Source organism: Kogia breviceps, chromosome 3 (genome assembly GCF_026419965.1).
Source record: "Kogia breviceps isolate mKogBre1 chromosome 3, mKogBre1 haplotype 1, whole genome shotgun sequence".
Classification (NCBI taxonomy): Eukaryota; Metazoa; Chordata; class Mammalia; order Artiodactyla; family Physeteridae; genus Kogia; species Kogia breviceps.
The window spans coordinates 86,072,089-86,097,338 of NC_081312.1; the positions used below are offsets into that span (position 1 = coordinate 86,072,089).

At 41.4% G+C, this 25,250-nt stretch overlaps 1 protein-coding gene across 1 annotated transcript in view; it reads right to left on the bottom strand.

Annotated features, from left to right (window-relative positions):
* The window catches only part of VPS39 (VPS39 subunit of HOPS complex), a 52,645-nt gene extending 28,384 nt beyond the window's left edge, over positions 1 to 24,261 (bottom strand). The window contains exons 1-8 of the mRNA XM_059058033.2: positions 24,001 to 24,261; positions 16,686 to 16,751; positions 9,154 to 9,218; positions 8,805 to 8,847; positions 7,504 to 7,598; positions 6,485 to 6,583; positions 5,944 to 6,036; positions 3,620 to 3,803 (exon numbers count right to left, since the gene is read on the bottom strand). Coding sequence (XP_058914016.1) covers positions 3,620 to 3,803; positions 5,944 to 6,036; positions 6,485 to 6,583; positions 7,504 to 7,598; positions 8,805 to 8,847; positions 9,154 to 9,218; positions 16,686 to 16,751; positions 24,001 to 24,073 — 718 coding nt within the window. The 5' untranslated portion in view covers positions 24,074 to 24,261. The remainder of the gene's footprint in view (positions 1 to 3,619; positions 3,804 to 5,943; positions 6,037 to 6,484; positions 6,584 to 7,503; positions 7,599 to 8,804; positions 8,848 to 9,153; positions 9,219 to 16,685; positions 16,752 to 24,000) is intronic.
* Positions 24,262 to 25,250: the final 989 nt, after the last annotated feature.

Here is a 25,250-nt window from a genome sequence, read left to right on the forward strand (position 1 = left end):
GGGGAAGGGTAAGATGGGACAAAGTGAGAGAGTTGCACTGACATATATAACTACCAAATGTAAAATAGATAGCTAGTGGGAAGCAGCTGCATAGCACAGGGAGATCAGCTCAGTGCTTTGTGACCACCTAGAGGTGTGGGATAGGGAGGGTGGGAGGGAGACGCAAGAGGGAGGGGATATGGGTATATATGTATACATATAGCTGATTCATTTTGTTATACAGCAGAAACTAACACAACATTGTAAAGCAATTATACTCCAATAAAGATGTAAAAAAAAAAGAAAAAGTGGTTAAGGTGATAAGTTTTATGCTGGTTTTTTTTTGTTTTTGTTTTTGTTTTGCAGTATGCGGGCCTCTCACTGTTGTGGCCTCTCCTGTTGCGGAGCACAGGCTCCGGATGCGCAGGCTCAGCAGCCATGACTCACGGGCCTAGCCACTCCGCGGTATGTGGGATCCTCCCGGACCAGGGCACGAACCTGTGTCCCCTGCATCGGCAGGCGGACTCTCAACCACTGCGCCACCAGGAAAGCCCATAGTGTGTTTTTTTTTTAAACACAATTAAAAATAGAATTTTTTTAAATTAGTAAAAAATGAACCACTAGATGGCATAATTACCATATAAAAATGTAATCTCAAAGAATATACTTATACGAATAGTTTCTTTTTTTTTTTTTTTTTTGTGGTACGCGGGCCTCTCCCATTGCGGAGCACAGGCTCCAGACGTGCAGGCTCAGCGGCCATGGCTCACGGGCCCAGCTGCTCTGCAGCATGTGGGATCTTCCCGAACCAGGGCACGAACCCACGTCCCCTGCATCGGCAGGCAGACAGACTCTCAACCACTGCACCACCAGGGAAGCCAAGAATAGTTTCCTAGTGTGACTAACTTGCTATAAATTTACTTTCCTCATTATTTATTTTCAGATAAAAAGTTTTTCATATTATATTCACAATTTATACTCTAAATGAATAGTACAATAAAATTTCAAAACCAGAAGGGAACTCAGAAATGAAAAACTAAGGCCTTAGTAATACCACCTTCATCAGTTTGAATGCTATTGTTGTTATTATGTTGATATTTTTCATCTCACCAAAAAATAAAATTTAATAGCATGTTTTTTTGTATTGGATTCTTTTTTATGCTGACCTTATTTTTAAAAAGCGATTACAATTTTCTTTCATGCTAATATGTATAACTATGTAAAGTTTCTCTGTCCTTTTAAAATCTGGCCCACTTTAATAAGGTCTAATTCAATAAAAGAAGTAATCTATACTAGAAACCCTTTTGATTGTCACGTCTTATCATTTTTCAGTCTCCCCAAGTCTTTGACAACAGAGATGGTCTGGATCTCTCTGTGTCTTAAACTTGGCAGACTGGCTGGTGTCCAGCAGGCATGTAATGAATGGCGGACAATGACAGTAATTCATCAATCAGCAAGCATTTACTAAGAGGCTATGATGTTTCAGGCACTCTCAAAGTGGACCAAGACATGAGCCCAGAGCCCACAGAGCTCCTGCACGAGCAGAGGAGACAGACAACTCACTGCATCCAGTGGGACAGTGCGGTTAGCATGACGGAGAAACCTGAAAGGGCAGGGCGGGAACCAAGGGGGAAGTGACTAATTCTGCCTGTGGGTCAGAGAAGACTTCTGAGAGGAAGTGCCACTGAACGGGGGCCTTGTCATATGAGCAGCACGCTGCTGGGCAGAGAAGAAAGAAAGAGGCAACAGCACAGATGAAGGCACAGGGATGGGGAGTCCTTTCAAAATGACTGGAGCCTGGGTGCAGTAGTGAAGAGGAGAGCAGAAATGTAATAGAAGTCTATAAGAAGTTTTGTCTTCTTCCTGTCAGATGGTGTTCTTCCACCCTACCCAGGAAGTACGTCCCATCCCTCCATGTGTTAAGGCACAAAAATGTTTTTGCGAAACACTGCCAAAGGGGCTGGGAACTAACAAAGGTCTTAAAACAGGGTCCCCACGCTGGGGAACCAGAAACCTACTTCCAGCATATTACACACAGCTTCACCTAGTCTACCAAGGCTCTTCTTCTGAAGGAAAACAAGGGTCCCTAGAACATCACGAAGCTTCTTGTGAAGCTCTTAACTGCCCCCACCACCAAGGCAAACTTGTGAATATACATAATCTTGAGCTCTATAAAATACCGTCCTTTTGATTTATCTTCCTTCTGGTCTATTCATCTCTAATCACCACCTGAATAACCACCCGAGAACATGATGCTTTTATCAATTCTACCATTTAGGAATCTAATGGCCTCTCAGACCTTTGAGTGGGCCTCTAACAACTGGCCCCATCCTCATTCCTCCATAATCCACACCACCTGTTTCAGCCAGGTCAGTCTCTGGAATGCCCTCTCACAAATCAGCATGTCTTCTGCATTTCTGCTCATTTTTCAAACTATTCTTTCTGCCTAAAATGAAAGAAATTTTCTTTAAGCTAGATCCTGAACTCCTTACCTGGTCTAGTGCAATCTTAATGGAACTTCTTACTGATTAATTGAACAATGAACTTCCCCTTTCTCAACTACCAAATCTCAACTCATCCAATTTAATGCCTTAAGTAGGGCCTTGTTTTGTCTCTTTATGCAAGATGTAATCCTTGTCTCCTGAGCTACAGCCCTTAAAGACAGCACGTCTGTATGCCTCTCCACAGCAGTAACTAAAATGCTTACTCTTTGGACTAAAAATGAATTGCTGCCAGCGTGGTCATATGCTTCCAGGCAATACCATTGCAGAGAGCTGGAAGCCTGACGCAGGTGTAGGAGCAGAAACACCTGATGTGTAGGACAGACACACCTGAACACACTCTGTGCCTCTAAGCTACAAAAACAAGAGCAGCAATAACCACCACATCAAAAACCTTTTGATGCTGAGTTATACGGATTATAGGACGAAGTAAAGAATTTCCACTAATTTCCAAACGTAGTCTTTTTGGCAGAGGACACAAACCATTAAAAAGAAGGTAAAAGAGGGCGTCCCTGGTGGCGCAGTGGTTCACAGTCCACCTGCCGATGCAGGGGATGCGGGTTCGTGCCCCCGTCCGGGAGGATCCCACATGCCGCAGAGCGGCTGGGCCCGTGAGCCATGGCCACTGAGCCTGCGCATCCGGAGCCTGTGCTCCGCAACGGGAGAGGCCACAACAGTGAGAGACCCACGTACCACAAAAAAAAAAAAAAAAAAAAAAAGAAAAGGAACTAAGAGGTAAAAATAGTAGTAGTAGACAATCACTTCCTAAAATGTACAATTCTGTTTACATTCTTCCCCCTCTGGGGCAAAACCCAACTTCCTACAAAAGCCAGAATACCCCTTTTGGTTTTTTTTTTTTTGAGGGGGGGTGCCACACCACACAGCATGCGGGATTTTAGTTCCCTGACCAGGGATCAAACCTGTGCCCCCTGCAGTGGAAGTGCAGAGTCTTAACCACTGGACCGCCAGCAAAGTCCCCAGAATATCCCATTTTTAATAACCCTAAAACACTTTTCTACTTACAAGAAGGGGAACTGAGAGTGAATGACACTGGAAACCACTGTCTGCTAAAGCTATGAATGGGGCTCCATTCTTTGAGGGTGGTCCAAAGTGGGAAAGAGAAGCTATGGTGGTCTCACCCATGGCCACTGGGATGTCTGTCCAGTTCAGGGCACACTTCTGTGTGCAGATCCCCTCCTCATTGAGCACCACGGTGAGATCATCCTGACCCACAGCCACCTTTCCGTCTGCCAGAGGTGCAACTAAGGGCTCCAGCTGTTTTCCTGTTGGAAATAGCTCTTTGTTGGACCCCTTTCCATCTACCTACAGGAAGACACAAAGTGAGTCACCCATCATTCTCAAGCCAGAGGCATGAACACAGATGGCCTAGAAAAATCAAGTTAAAGCCCAAACCTACAGAAGCCAATAATATTCCTTACTTGGCATAAAGAAATATTATAGAGTCTGTTATGACAAATTTTGTCATCACAATGTCGACCCAGTTCTCTTTTTCTCTAACGTGGAGACAAGCATCTAGCCTGGCAACTAACAATGTCAATTGCTGGCGAGGATGCAAAGCAATTGGAACTCTCATATGATGCTGGTGAGAACACAAAATGGTACAGCCATTTTGTTTGTTGGCTTCTTATCAAGTTAAATATACACTTACCATGGGACCCAACAATCCCATTCCTAGGCATTTCCTCAGGAGAAATGACAACCTGTGTTTACACAAAAATCTGTGTGCAAAAGTTTATAGCAGCTTTGTTTATAATGTATAAAAATTGTAAACAACTTTGTCCTTCAACTGATGAATGGATAAACAAACCGTAGTACATCCATACAATGGAATACTATTCAGCCACAAAAAAGAATATATTGACACACACACAACAGAGTTGGATGTCAAATGCATTTACGCTAAGTGAAAGAAGCCAGGCTCAAAAGGCTACATATTGTATGATCTCATTTATATGACATTCTGGAAAAGGCAAAACTATAAGAGATGAAGAACAGATCAGTGGTTACTAGAGGTTGGGGTGTGGAAGGAGGGCTATCTTCAAAGGGGCAGCATGAGGGAATTTCTTGGGATGATGGAACTGTTCTGAATTTTTTTTTCTTTTTTTTTTTTGGCTACAAGGCATGCAGCATCTTAGTTCCCTGACCAGGGATCGAACCTGTGCCTGCTGCAGTGGAGGCATAGAATCCTAACCACTGGACCGCCAGGGAAGTCCCCTGTTCTGACTCTTGATTGCGGTGGTGGTTATACAACTCTAGGCATCTGTCAAAACTCAGAACTGCACATCCAAAAGAATAAATTTTACTGTCTGTAAATAAATGAATACGTTTTGAATAACCTGGTCCTAAAGCAAGATTCCTCACCCTCAAAACACTCCACTCTCAAGAAGCTGACGGCAACACCTAAGGTAGTCAGAGGAATGAGAGCCCTCTTCCAACTTTTGGCTCTGTCCCCAGCCCCTCACAGACTCCTCTCAGGCACCTGTCTGCCTAGTGGCGATGCAGTCAGTTACACAGCAGTAACTCGCCTAGGAGCTTGCAATTCTGATGCTGATAAAATTAGGCTAGTCCAAGAATATAAACAGGGAACAAATATACTAACTAGATAAACAATGAAGAGCTAACACAGCAGGGAGTAGGGAAGTGGGAGGTGGGGAGAAAGACCTCCAGGGTTGTCAAGTTTGGATTATGAGAGGGGTATGAAGCTAAGGAATTTCTATTATTCTATAAAATGAATTGTAAAACAAACCTTTTTTACTTACAGTCTGCATACTGGAGGGGAAAAAAAACCAATGTCGTGGATATTTACCACTTAGGAGAAAAAGCAGGTTATAAAACAATGTGTATAACATGAAATTTTTGTACATAGGGCAGATGCCCATTACCAAAATGTTAACAGTGATTATTTCTGAGTGGTAGAATTACGGATGACTTGCACTTCTTTTCTTTTCCTTATCTATATTTTCTTATTTTCTATAATAAACACATATGGCTTTTGAAATTTAAAAAAAAACAGTGAAAATAATTTTTACAACAAATATACTAAAAGATTTTGGGGGGCAGGAAACTCAAAGTCTTAAAAATACTTAAGTTATTACTAAAGTTAGTATATAATTCCTCAGCACTGAAGCCTCAAGATAGCAGTCCACGATAATGCTACTGGATCTAGCCCAATAACTAGATACAGGATATGGATAATTCATTATGTAGAGAACTGAGAGTTGACTCTGCCTGGCTTAAGATACACAGACATCTTATTTGTGAAAGATGTTTAGAGCATGAAAGATAACCAAACATACAAACACAAACCCTGTTATGCCAAAAACTCTACTTAAGGCAGTCTCTTGACCTACAGTTCAGAAGCACATAATCATCTCTCCCAGGTAGACTCATAATCACCTTCCCCAAGGTAAACTGACGATACTTGCAAAATAGTAAATCTTACCCTTATTAGGTAGTAGTCTCTCTTGAAACCCACACAGATAGCATTTTCACACCATGCCATGGACTTGGGCACATCTGGTACACTGAAGTCCCCCTGGAGAAAGACAGCAAGAGTTCAATTGGAAAGATGTTAAAGGAAAAAAACCATGACCTTCCTGTTATTCCACCCCCATTCTGCAAAATTATTCTCACCCTCATCTGAATACAATTCTCTTAGCACAAGGCCAGGAAACCACCCATAATAAAAATACAAGTCACCCATGAACTGGACAAGGTGCATTCAGAAAAGGTGAAAAACCCCTTTGATATCAATGAATCTGTAGAGATGTAGAATTGTCCTACTCCTGCCTCTGAAGGCCAGGAGACTTTGACAAGTGGGCACAAGTAACTCATAGGTACTCCTAGCAGAGCATTCATCTGGGGAGAACATCAAGACTGGGCTCCTGAGCTTCACAGGAACTGAAAAGCAAGTCTTTCAAGCTGTGGGTCAACTTAGCAGCAGCTCCCACCCAACCCATAGACCAGGAAACAGTGGACTTTACCTGCAATTCATGAAATTCCCTGTCTTTCCAGAAATAGAGCTGCAGCTTCTTTTTCACAGCAACACACATCCGCAACACCTCCTCCCCAGTCTCTGTGTGCTGGGAAGAGACACCCAGAGCGAATGAGGATGTGCACACGATGTCTCCAGAACTGACAACTATATTAGAGATTTTTCTACCCTGAAAAGGCTACTAATCTGAACATCCCTTGTCATACAAAGTCATGCTGCCAGATAAGCTGAACCAAAGCACACCATTCTCTCTAAGATGAGCTCAGAAACAACAGGCTGAGAAGCGCTTCCTACCCAAGGGCTGCCAGTCAGAGGCCCTGGTCCCAGCAAATGTCATGGGCATTTATATTTAGAGAGGAAAACCTACATAACTGCTTCCTCCTTTTTTTCTTAATGCTTCTTGCTCATGGCTGTCAATACCTGCAGGGGCAGGGATCAGCCTGTGTCAGTGACAGCAGGCCCACTTTCAATCCTTTAAAGGAGTGGGGGGCGGAAATGCCTAAGCATACAACAAATGATGCAACGTCAACATAGACCGTAAGTGATAAAAAGTGATCAAAGCTGAGTAGAGGGGTGACGCGGATTCTGAAGAAGGTAAGGATGACGAATTGGCAAAAATCAGGAGAAATGTCTTTTCCGAATAACGAAAACTCCCTAAAGACAAAGACCACAATGACATGTTCAGAACAAGAGTCACTTTAATGCCCTAGAGCTATGTTCATGTACTGTTACAGTCTTGATTTCCCACTAATGGTTTGTCCATGGCAAGCATTTTCGTCCTTGGCCTCCTGAAATACAGCTGTCTGGTAGCGCACACACAGGGAATGCAAATGTTTCAACATTTTAAGGGGGAAATTTCTCTAATACAATTCAAAATCAAATATTCTCTTTGGAGTCTCTGCTGAGTTTGGATATCAATGTTATTCTTCCCATCTAATGGTAGGAATGATGTAGGAAAGGCTGCATTTATTAAAGCACAAAGTCAAATTTCATCTCGCCCACACTTACCTGGAGGTCACATGTGAACAGTGATGCTCCCTTTGCCTTGGAAACTGTAGTGATTTGTTGAAATGTCAATAGGTCATGGACATAAATATTATTTTCTGTTTGGAAGGAGGTAAAACACCCATATAAATTATCACAATTCTCTAGTATAGCCACCTTCAAGACACACACACACACACACAAAGTAACTGTTTATGGCAAATACTGGTCGAAGATGTACCTTCAGCTTCACTAACAATGACTTATTCTGGTCCATGACCAGTACGAAAACATTTAGGAAGTCACTTAGTCTTCTAAACTTGTATATTTTGTTCCTTTATATTTGGGCTGGCTTGAATTAAAGAGCTCTTTCACTTCCAACGAACACTCTTACACTCTGTCTTTCTCAAGTCTGGAAACTTGTGATGCAATATTTGTACAAGAAATTCCTTTCAAAGCTACTCACATTAGGAGGCTCCAGTAAGAGAAAGGAAACCCCCTGTGGATTTTGTACAAACCCATGGCAAGGATTTCTTTTCTAGCAAAGCCAGCGCAATAATTTCACTTGGGCCTCTTAGCTAGTTTTAGTTAATTTAAATGTTTCTCTCTTGACTAGAAACTAAGTTTAAAATGATTCTACCATTTGGGCCCTGGGCTGAACAGTACAGAGAGCATGAGGCAAGTTTCTAGTTCTTCTGCTTGCCATGAAAAGGCCTCACTGGCCGCCTTCCATCAAACTATGGCTTTTCAAACAAGGCCTGGAATAGTCTGGCCCTGATCTCTCACCTGTCTCTTACCAGTCTCCACCATATACACTAAGTCTGGCCACATTTCAGGGCCTTTGCTTAAGCTGTTCACTCTGCCTATAACACTCTGCCTACCCCTCTCTTCCTGTTGAAACCCTAGTCATCCACTAGACAATGCTGTCCCTCCCATTACTAAGATCCCACAACACTTTTTATAAATTTTCATTGTAACTTATCACACGGTAACATGAGTACTTTCTGTCATTTTGGTCTTCAAAACCAGAACCTAAGTTTCAAAGATAGAAACCATGTCTCATTCAACTTGGTATCCCCAATGCCTAGAGTAGGACTCAATAAATATTGAATGAATGAATGAATGAAGTGACACTTCTTGGAGAACAGAGCTCAAGATATGGGGGATGCTGGTGCCTTTATTACCTGTGTACCCTGCTGCATCTGGTTAGGAATGTGTCCGTTTCATTGTTAAGTAACAGCTATCAAATTAACCATGAAAGGGATAATCAGGTCATAGCTTTTGTTTCTTGACACATGAAATACAAATGCAACCCCTTTTCTTACCTAACAAGCTGACCAGAATCTTAAACTGGGAAACCACATGGATCTGGAAAATAGTAAATCATTAGACTCAAACACTTCTGACAAGGTTTAACAAATGTTCATTTTAACTGCAATACTAAAAAGGGACTAAAAAGCCCATATCAATGACAAGGATCTGACTTATGTGCAATCTCAATTTCTGCTCATGAAAGAGGATCTCAGGTACTTGATGGATGGACAGAGATCCCTGCATAAATGGGAGGCAAAGAGCAGAGGATTCAAAGATGAATAAATAATTTTACCAAAGTCCTAGCTTTGACGGGGTCTCATAGAATCAAATATTCTTGCAGCGACCACCATCAAGGCTTACCTGCTGAATCTTTTTGGAAAAGTTCTTATTGGATTTCTCTAATGTCACTTCAAACCTGTTGCAACCTATGGGAAAGAAACAAACATTCACATTTCCAAACAGGGATACATATAAAAATAACTATGACAAAAAATGCTGCTCCATACTGCTCTCCTACATGAATTATAAAAAAATTCCTGAAAGACTAGAAGTTGGAGATCTAAAATAGCCAGTTGTCTTTACTGAGTACAGTAAGTTGCTTTCAACTCCAATTTTAGAACAGAGGGTTTCATGCACCTTCACTTGGCATTAGCAGAAAGGATCACACCACAGTTTACTGAAGCTGCAAGGTACTTATGAGGATTTTACCCTACATAATAGTACCTTGGCAAAGTATGTCACCAAAAGAGTATAAAAAGTAACAGTCAAATATAGGAGCCCCAGCAATGAATCCCAGCCCAAAGCATCCTTAGACTGAGACAGACTAAATCCCAGTGGTTACCCTGTGTCCTGTATGCCAGGACAGAGCGAACAACACCATCCCCAGACCTAAAGCAATTTAATGCATCTACACTTACTGCCACTCTCAGGTGATGCTACATCTGCTGACACTTGCTAAAAAGGGGAAGAAAGTTATAGACCATAAAAAACACATGAAGCCAGCCTTGCTGGGATGATCAAAACATTTAGGATCAAAAGTCACCAGAGTCAAAAAGAGAATAATTATCACAATAATAACAGCCACTATCATTAACTAAGTGATAACTAAGTGCCAGGCTCTGGATTTTAAAATTTCTATGTATTCTCTGTAACTTCACAACCACCTCAAGAAGTAGGTATTATTATTCCAATTTCATATCTGAGAAACCTGACAGGTCAAGCAGTTAGGTAGCAGCCAGTGAGAGAAAGCCCAGAGGCAAACTCAGGGCTGACTTTATGTAAAGCCTGTGTGCTGAGCCTGCACCCTGCCACCTGCCTCCTGGCTCGGGGAGAGATTATGTACGCTGCTGACTGCTCAAATCGATGGAGATTCTTTGAGGCAGCCACCAGGGCCCACACCACCAAAGCTGGTCTTACTTCCTCCACATGTCCCACAGAAGAGGAGATGAAGACGGGGCCCTGAAGTTCTGGGAGATTCAGAAACCTGCCCTGTATTATGCCATTACATTGCACACACACACACAAAATCAACCGTTACTGCTTGATAAAGAGTTCTGTATTTGAAAATGACTTTATTACCTCTAACAATTCTCTTTATGAGCAGAATTATCTAGGGCAGTGATTCTCACACTTTTTGGCCTCAGGACCCCTTCATCTTAAAACTTACTGAGGACCAGAACTTTTACATGGATTATAGCTATCAATGCTTACCATTACAAATTAAAACTGAGGAACTTAAAAAATGTGTATTTAAAAAAAATTTTTTTTTAATAAATTTATTTATTTTTGGTTGCTATGGGTCTTTCTTTGCTGCTTGAGGGCTTTTCTCTAGTTGCGGCGAGCAGGGGCTACTCTTCGTTAAGGTGAGCAGGCTTCTCACTGCGGTGGCTTCTCTTGTTGTGGAGCACGGGCTCTAGGCTCTCAGGCTTCAGTAGCTGTGGCTCGCGGGCTCTAGAGCACAGGCTCAGTAGCTGTGGTGCACGGGCTTAGTTGCTCCTGGCATGTGGGATCTTCCCAGACTAGGGGTCGAACCCATGTCCCCTGCACTGGCAAGTGGATTCTTAACCACTGCACCACCAGGGAAGTCCCAAAACATGTATTAATTGACTTAAACATAACAGTAATAAGCTCATTACATATCAGCGTAAATAACATATTTTTATGAATAATAAGTATTTTTCCAAATTTAAAAAGAAAGCATTGTTTTACACTTTTGTAAATCTCTTTAATGTCTGGCTTAATAGAAGAGAGCTGACTCTCACATCTGCTTCTGCATTTAATCTGTTTTGATAGGTTGTTTGGTTGCGGTATATGACAAACATCTGTCCTCGTGTGGACATTTAGTTGGAAAAGAGAGGAATATTTTAACAGCTTTTTTCAGATAATTGTGGATCTTCTTTGATGCTATACCAAAATTTGACAAATGGAGTTTCTTGCAATCTGGAATCTGCAACCTATTAATGAACTTTTCTGTAAAAGTCCATTGGTCTATCTTACACTTCGAATGGCTCTTTTATTCATGCTTGGTTTAGAAATTTCATGCACTGGAAAATACTGGTTCACATAGTTATGAAGATTTTCCAAATGTTGACACATTTTCTTATAGGGCTGAAAAAAAATCATGCTCATTATCACCCCTCATCTCATCAGGAAAATCGTAAGTATGGAGAAGCTGTCAAGCTCATGGGGATGGATACAATTTTTCCACAATTCTAATTTTCCCTTGAAAGCCCTATCTTTATCATTAGTAACAAATACTGCCAGTTGTTTTCTTTGAAGTGACAGACTCTCTCTGTTCCTTTGTGAGAAAACATCTACCAAACACCCAAATGGTCTGAAAAACCACAGTCTATCTTGTTAGTCATTCTCTCAAGCAAAAATAATGTTCCATGAAATAAGTGGTCAGTTCAGCTCGTTGCTCCCTGAGAAAGCCACTGGGCTTTGTACCTTGCACACAGCCGAAGTGCTTCATGTGTACTTCCCATTATATTACAGATTATTGAAAAGAAGTGTTCTCAAGGGTCAAGACAGAATAAAATTAATACTTTTTACTGCCCCACAAAGAACATTCTTAAGCGAAACTGGCTTAAAGAAAAAAAAAAAAAAGCATTGTGAGCACATGCTGGGCAAAAATACAACTGCTTGGACAGTGTGGTGCCAACAAGACTGCCGACCACTGTCTTGAACTTGTTATGAGGGGCAGCAGCTTTAGCTGCCTTACTTGTGTACCATCAGTGCAAATGTCAGTGAAAACACAATAATGCTTTAGTGTTACTATGAACTCAAGTTTCGACGTTGTGGCTCCTCTGAAAGGATTTTGGGGAACCTCCTGGGGTCTAGAAACTGTCGACTGGAAAAAAATGCACAACCTAAAAGTTGAGAATTATGTTTTATTCTGTAGACTTGCTAAGGACTTAAGCCAGGGAGGAGCCAGGATATATAGGAGTTCAGACAAAAATAAAACTGGTAGTCAGACATCAAAGATTACTGCCAGGTAAGAAAATCAGACTTCTCAAGTTTCTATGTATGGGAGGATGCAAGAGTCTGGGCTCATTGAAATCATTCCTTTGATGTGCACCTTAACTATCTGGGGCCAGTATCCTGTTTTTCTCCCTCCTGAATCCCCCCAGGGTGCACAGTCTGAGGCTGCAGTAGCTGGCTGCTGGCTTGAGGGCCAAGACATCCTTTGTTTACTGATATGGCAGGTGACATTTTTCCTCCACAAGACCAAACTTTGAGAACCACTGCTCTAGGGTGAGGCATCACTGAAGTAAACACAAAGTTGTTAAGACCTTAGATAAGAAGTAAGAAGTAATCTAACTCCTCTGTTTAAGAGTAGACTGAAGTCTCTGAGTAGATTGAAGCCTAGAGACGTTTGTGAACTCACAGGAAGGAGATGGCTCAGATCAGATCGGAGTCCAGGTCCTCTTAACCCCAGTCTTTCCATGACATCTCACTACCTGCTCTCTCCCTTCCCTCAGAAAGATAGTCTGGTCGTAGCCTTACTGAGGTTTTGATACGGACAGAGTAAAGGGACAAAGTAGGAAATTAAATAGTCAATCCCACTAGGGGACTGTAAGTGAAGAAAAAAGTATGGGAGACCCCTGTAAGTTAATGTCGACTCAAGAAAGCAGGTTTATTGAACCACAAAACCAAGCAGGCTTGCTTAGCAACAAAACCATGCAACAGAAGCATGAGACATGCTCCAAAACAATAAAACAATGGTGGCATGAGACACACATCCTGCCCAGTGAGCTCAGTAAGTTAGTGATTCCTAGGACATGCTCCTCTGCACGCACTAAAAACAAAAATATAAGGAAAAGGTGACATTATACTGAAACCTGAGATGACGTACCATTTTTAGCATATGTTACTCTTTTTGCTCATTTCCATTGCGCCATGACAGTCCTGGCTTGACCATGTAGGGATAAGAAAATTCCTTTGCCTGACATGGAGGAGGAACTGATGACAGAAGCATGACATCTACTCAAGAATGAGGAAGAAGGTGGTCTTTTCCCCCTCCCCATTTTTCCTTTGATTATAAAACTGTAGCCCACTAAGTTCTTGAGGCATGGCACCCTCTCACACGCCCCGCTTATAAGCCTCACAAGTATCCTATTCTAATAAATCACTTCTTATCTATCACTTTGCCTCTCAATGAATTCTTTCTGCACTGAGACATAAAGAACTGGAGCTCCTCGGAGCCTCCCAAAATGCCTTCTAGTAGTTTCAGTTGCGGATATCTCAAATTTAGAAACCCAGTTAGTTCTATGGCTGATTCACAGAGGCCCAGGTCTACTTCTGGCCCATAAACAGACCAGAGCTGGTCCAGAACTGAACTGTTCTCTAGGGGTATAGGGAGAAGTGAAGTCTCTAATCAGTTTGATTTCCTAATTATCTAAGGAAGGTTAATATTGCTATTCAAGTTACCTGTGGGGAAACTGAGGAAGATTACTAACTTGTCAAAGGTTACATGGTGAATTGGTCACAGGGCAAGGAACAGCTGGCACCAGGGTTCCAAGTCACATTAACATTAATATTCCCAGTTTGAGTCTATACTATGTTGAAAAGTTTATTTTTATAGTTTAGTTTTCAATTCCTTACCACTTATACAGAAATGATATATTAAACAAGTTACTTTATCAGAGTATTTAGTATTTGATGGCACAAAGAACTGATTATGATTATCTCTTGGAATAAGAATATTAGGCTCTCTTTATATCCCTGCTTTGCACGTCATCTGAGCCTGCAGTAGACAGTCAAAACACAGTTGTTGAAAGCCGAACAAAACCAAAGGCAGGCTTAATTTTTTAATTACAAACTGGGTTAATGTCACAGAATACAAATATTCTGGCTCTGAGAACTAAAATTTAAAGCAAGGGCCAGCAAAGTACTGCCTGGGGTCAAATCCAGTCCTCGACCTGTTTTCGAAAATTACCCTTTACTGGTAATAGCCACACCCATTCATTTACATACTGCCTACAGCCTCTCTTTTGCTACAGTAGCAGAGTACAGTAGTCAGGACAGAGATGTTATGACCTGCAAAGCCTAAAACATTTACTATTTGTGTAAGTCAATAAGGTAGAGGGTACCCGGAGAAAGAGAACCAGTCATGGTTTTCTTGACATAAGAGAAGCCATTTTTGGCCTAAGCCATTTTGTGAGCTAAGCCTGGCCACAGTGCTTGTCCTTGGACAGATCTCAGTAATAACGATCTTAAGGGAACAAAAGAACAAACCTTTATCAGGCAAGAGAAGTAACAATAGCAAAGATAAAAAAGCAGGTGAAAAGACTCCCAGTTCTGTTTCAGTGGTAAAGATTAGCCTCGCTTTCTTGAGATTTTGCAGAATTTAACCCCCTCTAAGGTGCTCAACCACCAGATCAACAGGAACCTAAGGGATGATGATGTTGACCTTTTCAGACCCTCAGTCACTTCACTCAGCTAAAGCTTGGACTCTCAACTGCCCAAGGCCCTTCATGAATATGCATGGACCCTTAGCTTAAAAACTTCCCCAACTTTGCTGTTTGGGGAGACACTGCTTTGGGAAAGATCCCTAGTGTTTTCCTTACTTGCTGCAAGTAATAAATCCTTCCTTCTCCCACTCTGCCTTGGTTGTGTCTTTTGGCTCAACACCCACTAAGAGGCGAACCCAGTTTTCAGGTAACATTTAGTCCTTTTTTTGGAACAAGTTGGCTGACTCCTGATTTAAAGGAAAGTTGAAAAACTTAGAAATGAAATACAGTAAGTCCCCTATGTACGAACCTTACAAGTTGCAAACGTTCGAAGATGCAAACGCATGTTCCATCAACGTCAGGCGTGAGTGAAATTGCAGCTTGACCTCCGATTGTGTTAGCTGGCTACCTAGGCTAACTTTGATGGACACCTAGGATAACTTTGCTGGACTTACGAACAGGCTGTCCGAATGGAACTTGTTCATATGTAGGGGACTTACTGTAAACCCTGTTTTGATCTTCTGGTTTCTTTCTTATCCCACCACAGAACCTGACCAGGTACCTTCCTCCCTCCCTATTGCACCAGTGAGGGGTAGCAGAATATGCCACCCCAAAATATGCTACTCTGGCACAAGGATTATTTTGAGTTGAAGGTAACCGAGAAGAAGCAGATACAAGAAAAGCTCTCTGCTCTCCACCATCTGCCAAAGAGCAAGACAGAAATTAACAAAGATGCCTCCCCTCTCCTCTCTACCAAGGACAATATTTAATCAATTTAGAGACAACTCGAGACCCATATCAGCCCACAGACTGCACCAGAGGAATCTACATAACAAACATCTCCAATTAGTTCCCCCAAATATTTGCTTTCCCATAATTTGCCACTGTAGAAACTCAGTCATTTTCCTTTGTCCTTGTTGCTTCTCTGATCTACAGGTCCCCATACAATAACCTAAGATGTGTAGTTAAAAAGAAATTTTTCCTCCTTTACACCAGTAAGATACTCTTTTTTTCCCAATGTTACCCTTGCTACAGGTTCCAAAGAGAAGGCTCTATTTCCACACTTACATTAAGCTATTCACTATGGTAAAGTTATATATTAGGTTGAAAGCTATGAAATTTTGTTTTTTCTAATATAGCCAAATAATGACAATTTCATATGGTGTGGCATTAACAGCTGATTTCTATACTCTGTAGCTCCAGGGTATAATATCCAAACACATCAATTTTCCACAGAGAACACAAATAAAATTAGGAAAAGGGAGCAAGGTACTTTTTTCCCCATTAGAGGGCACTCTAACAGAATAAACATCAAATACTTTTAGTTATTCTACATTTTTACTGACAAAGAAATATTTGATTAAAGTTTTAGTTTTCAAAGTCCTTGCATCTGACCCCAACAATTTTGTGAGATGCTTTATGGAAGATGAAGCTGACATTGGAAAGGACCTACTCATAGTCACGTGACTGGGGAGAAGTAAAACCTGACTCAAGCCCAGGTCCCCTCTGTCCTAGTCCACCCAGTAGAAGTTTAACAAGATCTTTAACATCACTGGCTCCTAATTTTTTTTTCCTACTACCATACCATTTACAAGAGAATTTTACTCCCATTAGTAATATTTCTTATTTCTGGCATGAGTCTCCAAGAAGTGAGAAGGGAAAAAACATCTAGCCCCACCTCCCAGATGGGGGTAGGGAAATACAGTCTGAAAAAAAGAGAAAACCCTGGAGATTCTCACAAGTTTCTCCCCACTTTTCTACTGCACTACCGCCAACCCCCAGTCACTCTTTTAAAGGTCCAGTTTTAGTATATGTGCTGCTGAAGCAAGCACTCTTTTAATGGTCCAGGAATCACTGATTTTTACAGTGTATACATCTTTTTTTTTTTTTTACATGAGCAGTAAGCCACCTCGTACTTTGTTCTGAAAAGCTTCCACTTACCAACATCCTTCCGAATCCTATAGAGAAGAAGATGACCTTGTTTCGTTCCAACAAGCAGCCATTCCTCTGGAAAAGAAAAGGACCATCAGCTTTAGTAAGACCCTATTTCTTTAGCTGGAGCTTATAATCAGAAATCAAAGGGTTGAGAAAATGAGTTGCTTTTGATAGTAGGTGTTTTGCAAAACTAAGGAATGTTTATATTCAAGAAATGTTTGAGGGATTTCCCTGGCGGTCCAGTGGTTAAGACTGCACTTCCACTGCAGGGAGCACAGGTTCGATCCCTGGTCAGGGAACTGAGATCCCACATGCTGTGCCGCGCAGCCAAAAAAAAAAAAAGAAAGAAATGTTTGAGAATCAACTAATTGAAAAAATATTTATTGAACTAGGTGAGACATATTAGAGAATGAAAAATGTCCCTGGCTTCACTGTTTCAAAATGAAACTGACCAAAAATTTGATGGAAGTTTATAAAATCATAAAATGGGTAGTATAAACATAAAACTAGGTATCTAATATCAGAAATAACAGCTAAAAGGCATCTTTGAAGGTTTGATGATTTTACTTTAGGGAAAATAAGAAGAGCCATAGCATATTAAACTTACAGAATTCATTACCTCAAAAGATGGTCTAACAGATAATAATAAGTGTTGTCACAGACGTGAAGAAACTGGAATCCTCATACATTGTTGGCAGGAAAATAAAATGGTGCAGCCCTTTGAAAAACAGTCTGATAGTTCCACAAAAGACTAAACATAGAGTTACCATATGACCCAGCAATTCCTCCCATGGGCATACACACAACAGAAATGAAAACATATGTCCACACAAAAACTTGTACATAAATGTTCATAGGAGTATTATTCACAATAGCCAAAAGGTGGAAACAACCCAAGTATCTATCAACTGATGAATGGATAAACAAAATGTGGCATATCCATACAATGGACTATTAGACAGCCATTAAAAGGAATGAAGTGCTGATATATGCTACAATAGGGATGGATCTGACGACATTATGCTAAATAATAGAAGCTAGACAAAAAAGGCTACATATTGTATGATTCTATTACATGAAATGTCCTGGACAGGCAAATCTAGAGACAGAAAGATTAGTGGTTGCCTGGGGCTGGTAGGCTTAGGAAAATGGGGCTGTGGGATTGGGGAAAAAGAAACGGGGTTTCTTTTTAGGGTGATGAAAATGTTCTAAAATTGTGGCAACACTTGCACAACTCTGTGAATGTACTAAAAACCACTGAATTGTACACTTTAAATGGGTGAATTGTATGGTATATGGATTACATCTCAATAAAGCTATTATTTAAAATTTTTTAAAAGATGGTCTAGGCCAGTGGTTCTTAAACTTTGGTGTGTATCAGAATTATTGGGGGATTTATTAAAACCGATTGCTAGGCCCTGTCCTCAAGTTTCTGATTCAGTAGGTCTGGAAGTGGGCCTGGGGATCTTTATTTCTAACAAGTCCTCAGGTGATGCTGATGCTGTTTGTTCAGGGACAGCATTTTGGGAGACATCGGTCTAGGCTAAAAGGCAAAAGGTTCTGAAAGGACTTAAATAATTACCCTGACAGATTTATATTAAATCACTAAGGGAAGTTAAGCATGTGCTTCCTCAGCTTTTTGAGGTTGTAACAGTCACTTATTCCTTTCATAAACTCTTGATCTTTTGCAAAATAAAATATTAGATAATGATATAAATAGATAAATGTTTTTGAGCATGCATTGTGTTCCAGGAAATGCTAAGCACTTATCATAGGTTATAACAACTATCCTTTGACTTACGTCCTTTTCTTAAATCCCCATTTTATAGATGAGGAAGTTGAGGCCTAGGGGATAGATAACTTGTCCAGAGTCACACATGTAGTAAGATATGTGTAGCAGGGGCAGGATTCCAACTCCAGTCTGTCTGACCCTTAACCCCATGCTACAATGCACTTATTAAGGCATCCCATCTCAAAAGAATAGGTGTCAGCCAGAGGCTGTCTGAAAGACAATGGTTATGTTTATAAAAACAGGTCAGGAGCCACATCAGGAACATTTCTCCAGGTTGATGTCCTTAGTCTTCCAGAAAAAGATAATGACTCTGTCCTCTTTTGGGTTTTAAAGTAAAGGCAGAGCACACAAAGTAAGACACAGGGTGCTCTCAATGACATAAGTGGAAATCAGAAATAACACTAGCTCCAATGGAACACTGGTGATTTATGTCAGAGCAGAACATGGTGAAAAAGAAAAGAATTCAGTTCACAATGCTTGCTTTGCAAACGATATTATGTTTAGAACTTTACTTATAGATATCACTGTATTGAGCAATTGAAAATATTAAAGTTGATTTTTAGGACACCCACTAATGTTTCAAACACAAATAAAATGAAGTAGAATCTTTTTCAATTCACTTATAACATATAGAAAAATCTATAGCAAAAAGGCCACCATAATGTTCACCATCTTCCCCATCCTCTCCACTATGACCCTCAAGCCCCTGCCAGTTCCTATTTTTCGTTACCTCTTTCAACAGCTTCGTCTCCCACCCTGGTCTGCAAAGCCTATCAATTTTACCTCTACAAGGTAACAGGCAACAGCCCTCCCCCACAGAGTCTCTCCAGAGACCCCTCAGCTGGTCTCACTCTATGTGTACTTCCATGTTTGCTATCTGTTACCTTAGAGCATAGCTCCAATGCTGTCACACTGGGGCTTAAAAAAATCCTCATGAAGCTGTACTACCAAAATATGAAGCCAAACTCCTAAGTATGACTTTTAAGAGTCTGCTTTCTATTTTTATTGAAATGTTTATTTACCAATGGATGTTTCTATCAAATGTCTACTCTATTGGTCATGAAATTGAACTCAGACAAATTCACTGAAATTTAAAAACAAATTTTAATTGAAATTTTATTTGACCTTTCTCAAGCACTCCTTTGGAGATGCTGAGGAAAATGCATTTCTCATACATGCAAAGTATTGTTAACAGCTTTCTTTTAACTAGTAAAAGCACCACATACATACTCATTCCTAATCCTCAAACTCATAAGGAAAAACAGTGGGGACTTCCCTGGTGGCTTGGTGATTAAGAATCTGCTTTCCAATGCAGGGGACACGGGTTTGATCCCTGGTCCAGGAAGATCCCACATGCCACGAAGCAACTAAGCCCGTGCACCACAACTACTGAAGCCCGCACGCCTAGAGCCCGAGCTCCACTGCAATGCGAAGCCCACACACGGCAATGAAGAGTAGCCCCCACTCGCTGCAACTAGAGAGAGCCCATACTCACCAATGAAGACCCAATGCATCCAAAACTAAATAATTAAATTTATTAAAAAGAAAAGAAAAACAGTGTTATCACCCAGAGGTAATGATGGCACAGAGCTCTGAAGAGGCTTGATTTAGTTACAGACGTCAGTGGGGGCTCACGTGGCCAGAGGACCTGACCCAGGCTGGCCTGTGCACACTCTATGTCATCATATAACACAGCCGTGCACACAAAACACAGAAAATGAAAAGCCTGCAGAGCAGGCAGAGCACGGGGTAGACAGTCCCTTCTGAGATTCAACATTGCACATCAGAAAGTGGAACACACTACACAAACAGGGAACACACGCAAAAACAAATGAGAGTCAGCCCTAGAAAATTCCTGATGGCCTAATCCTGAGCCACAAGGTTAGACATGATTCCTCCTGGGAAGGTACAGCCCTCTAGCTCACAATTACCCCAGTGAAGCTCCATCCAACGTTGCAACCCAGTCCAAACTCATGTGATAAACAACCACTGCTGAACACAGCAGGGAGTACACAGACGAACAGGGTAGTGGGCACTTTTCTTCTTTGGGTCATATGGCAAAGAACAGTGTTTCTCAAAGCATCAGCCCGTTTAGCTGCATCAGAATCACTTGGGCTTACTAAAAATGCACATTCCTGAGCCCTGCTCCCAGAGATTCTGATGCAATGATTCTGCGGTGGTGCCCCCAAATCTGCATTTTTTAATTTAATTTTTAAATTACATGAGACATTTACCTAGTTCCAAAGCTAAAACTATGAGAAGTCCCTCCTTGTCCACTTCCCCCTGTTCTCTTCCTTCTGCTATAGGTAACCATTTTAATCATTCTTGATTTATTTTTCCATTGTTTCTTTGGAAAATATAAATAAAAATGATTGGGTATACACACACACAGATATACACACACACACACACCCTACATTTTTTATAGGCTCTGAATATACATCAAAGTTTAAGAAACAGGCTCTAGAATCAGACATGATTTATTGGACGTGACCTTGGAAAAACTACTTAAATTTTCAGGTTCTTCTTCTGCAAAATGGAGTTGTTATTATTTCATAAATGCTTAATACAGATTAGTACTCAGTAATGGAAGCCATTACTACTATTAATTAATTAAACAAATATTTAATAAGTATCCATTATGAGTCAGGAACTGTTCTAGGCACTGAAAAGAAACCTATGTACAAAACAAAGCTACTGCTCTGAAGAAATTTATAGTCTAATATGGAATGAGAGAGACAATAATAACATATAAAATAGCATTAGGTGGCAATCTGTGAAAGAAAATAAGGCTGAGTAAAAGAGTAGCACACTGGTGGATGTGGCATTTTCTTTTATATAGAATAGTTAGGGAAGGTCTTGCAGATTTATGTGACATTTCAGCAAAAGAAATGAGGAATGAGCCATATAATACCTAGGACAAGAGAGTGCCAGGCAGAGGAAACAGCAAGTGCAAAGGCCCTGAGATAGTTACATGGTTTTGTGCTCATGGAACAAGGAAGACAGTGTAACTAGTATCAGAAAGGAGCAAGGGATAAGAACATAGGCGATAAAATCAGGGAAGTAACCAGGGGCCTGATCATGACAGGTGCTGTGATGACAGGTGTTGTTATTCTAGTTGTGATGTGAAGCTACTGGAGGGTTTTGAGCAGAGGAGAGATGCAATTAGATTAAGTTTTCAAAGGATCACTCTACCTCTGTGTGGCTAAAATATTGCAAATGGCACAATGGCAAACCCAGGGTAATCAGTCAGAAGGCTACTACAGTAATTCAGATGATAGAGACTGGTGTCTTCATCAACAGTAGTTAACAGTAGAGATGGAGAGAAGTTACTGGATTATGGAATTCTTCAGGAGGTGGAGCAGACAAGATTTGCTGATGGATTGGATGTGGTGTATAAGAGAATAAGAGAAGTCAAGAATAATTCCAATGATTTTGGCCTTAACCAAATGGGCAAACAGAAATGCCATATGCTGAGCTATGGGATACAGGGGGATAGGCATGTTTTGAAATCAAGTACTGTTTTGGCCATGCATCCAGATATCCAAATGAAGATGCTGAAGAGGCAGCTGGATTCTACAACTACAGAGTTTCAGGAGAAGTCATCATCATCATCAGTATTTTCCTCATTTCCATATCCCAGGAGATGGATTATGGTGGCTCTGTGACATCTTCCAGCTCCAATATTGTCTGGCTCTCCAGAAGCCTGGAGGTTCCTGGATGAACTTTCCGCCTAAGGTCATGGTGTAGATAGAAGGGGTAACAACTAGAAACAGCAATATTTATTGCTGGTAAAGTCTGAAAATAAAGTAGTTTTGAGGCACAAGGCAGTAAATGGCCTCTTGTAGCCAATACCTATCACAGCATCCTAGTAGGCAATGGGCATTTCTCCTGTTTGTTTGGAGATCAGGCAGAGCGAAAGCTAACTACCATTTCAAAAACTGTATTTCTGGAAAGCACAGGTTCAGGGAATCTTCACTGACACAAACCAGAGTTAGTGAAAGAGACTGAGATATGTGTACTGCTAGTCCCACAGGGTATCAGAGTCAAGGATTCTGACAAGCTAAGTACAGTGTGATAAGTAGCTGTATCCATCCTTTTCAGAAGTATATGTCCGAGGCTGAGTGGAATACCCCTCCCTCCACGTTCCCATGTTAGGCAGCATATGTCTCTACTATGATTTATCTTGCATCATAATCTGTTCATATTTCTTTGCCTGCCACTGTGTGTCCTAGGAGCACAGGCATTGTTTCTTATTCATCCTTGTATTCCTGTCTCTAGCAGAAAGACTGGTCCATGTAGGCACTTAATACATACTTGATGAAGAAACAGGAGAATGAGCCCCTTTGTGCTGAGTGTCTGGTCTTTCATTTTTTCAATTTCTTCTCTATTTATTTTTAATTTTTACTGAGAGCATTTAGTGACAGAAAAATGGTGGTTTTCTTGAGACACCTGGAGGAAGCAGGATTCTCTCCTTAACCCTAGGACAGCTTGCTGTGGAGGTGTGACTTTAAAAACGCCCAGAGCTAAACAACAAGGTCCTACTGTAGAGAACAGGGAACTATATTCAATATCCTGTGATAAACCATAATGGAAAAGAATATGAAAAATAATGTATATATATATAACTAAATCACTTTCCTGTACAGTAGAAATTAACACAACATTGTAAATCAACTATACTTCAATAAAATTAAAAAAAAAAAAAAAAAAAGAGGTCCAGGGCTGTTAAAGGTTGGAGTTGTGGTAAGGGGCACACATTAATAAGAAGATCTAGAGTGAAAGCACCTTACTGAAAAGGATGTGAAGAACTCTGACTAGGTGGCACTGTCCACAGATAATGAATAGGACACCAGATTCCACCAGGCCCATCATGGGTACCTGGCTCAATATAAGATATGATAGAGGGTTCTGGGCCACCTTTTTATGGCCCTTGATTTCTAGGACCTGGACATTAACAGGAAAGACTGAAATTACTTCTGTTTGGTCTTTGGTTGTCAGAAACACACTCACAGATAGGAGCATAATGTTTGTAGTTAAGAGTCAAGGTTTATTTCAGAAACCGTTTGTATTCCGGAGCAGAGAAGAGATACCTGACCCTGCTATCTGCACTGGCCAATCCCAAAAGGATCATGCAAGTTTTTATGGGTTAGGTTTCATGACAGCCTGCAATGATGCTCTTCTACCTAGAAAAGCTAGGTAACTTGGGCATTTTGACTATAAGGCAATCAACCACTTGGCTAGATTAAGAGTGGAGAGTAACAAGTTAGCTACAGTAATTAGAAGTAGCGATGAGTGATCACTAAGGGGGAAAAGACATAGCTGTTAACTTGTTCAAGGCAAAAAACAAACCATAAAGCAAACAGCTCCACCACCGTCTCTGTCAACAGTGCTCTGCCCTCCCTCATCCTAGGCCCCTCTCGGACGGCGTTCGACCGGAGTCCACAAGCCAGACTCCCGTCCACTTCCCTAGCCTCGTGAGAGGTCCCAGCCGCTCCCGTGCTGACCCCGCCTGGCCCCTCGGCTCACCCCAGGCAGCCAGACAGTCGATCTGCAGAGGCAGCTTTTCTAGGATCGGCACCGGTTCAAAGGCGTCGTGCATGGCGGCGGGCGCAGTCGCCGCCGCAGTCTCACCCGGACTGTGCCGGGTCGGGTGTGGGGACGGAATCAGGCCGAGGGAAGAGCCGGGACCCCCGCTACTGGCTCTTGGGCAATAGCTCCATCATCAGCACCGGACTTCCTGCAGAGCAAAGCCCGCCCCTTCCGCAACCGAAGCCCCGCCCCTTCCGCCCCCGGTTCCTAGTGCACACTCGAGGAATGCCCTGGTGGTTGGGACTGCGTTTCATCCTGGACCGACCTTCTCCATCGTGGAGTGCGAGTGGCCATGGGCTTAAAAAGAAGGAGAAAGGATTTTAATCTTATAACTGTCTTGGGCAGCATAGGGTCGTGAAGAATTCAGGCTTTGGTGTCAGACCTGGGATGGAGACGTACCATTTAGGAAATGAGCTAGGTAGCGGTGGCGTTTAAGAAACAATCTCTAGAAACCTTAGTTTCCTTATCTGCAAAATGATGGTAGTGTTGTGTACCTACCTAACGTGTGAGCGCTTAGCAACGCCTGACAATCTAAGCACTCAATGGTAGTTTTAGTATTACCATTATAAACCCAACTAGTTCGAGTACCTTACCCTTGTATTTTACGGGTTGGTCTAGGCCTGTGGTTCTCAAAGTGTGTTTCCCTAGATCAGCATCACCTGGGAACTTGTTAGAAAGGCAATCTCAGACCTCATTCCAGCCCTACTGACTCAAAAACTGGAGTGGGGAGTCCAGCAGTCATTTAATAAGTCCCCAAGGAGAGTCCATGAACTTTAGTTTGAGAACCAATGCAAGAATGATCTGTATCTGGCAGTTTGGCCCCAAGAAAACAGCAGGCATGTCATAAAATTAAGCATTTGGTTTAAAGCAAAATGTAAAAGAAAAAAGGAGTGAGTCTATGATGTAAGGTGTTAAAAAACAAAAAAGAAAAACCCACCGGCCCTGGTCAGTTTTACAGTCTCTTCATCTGTAAATTAGGAATACTGTCCCATCTTTATCAAATGCTGTTTCTGATAATAAAATGAAATATTTTCAAGTAGTAAGAAACACAAAAATTGCTAAACAAATCTTGTGGCTGGTTTTCACCATAGAAACTGAACTTGAAAATTTAGAATTACCAGCTGCTGTGCTAGAAGAAGGCCAAATACCTTGTAGTGCCAGACCCAAGGACCAAGACCAAAATAAAC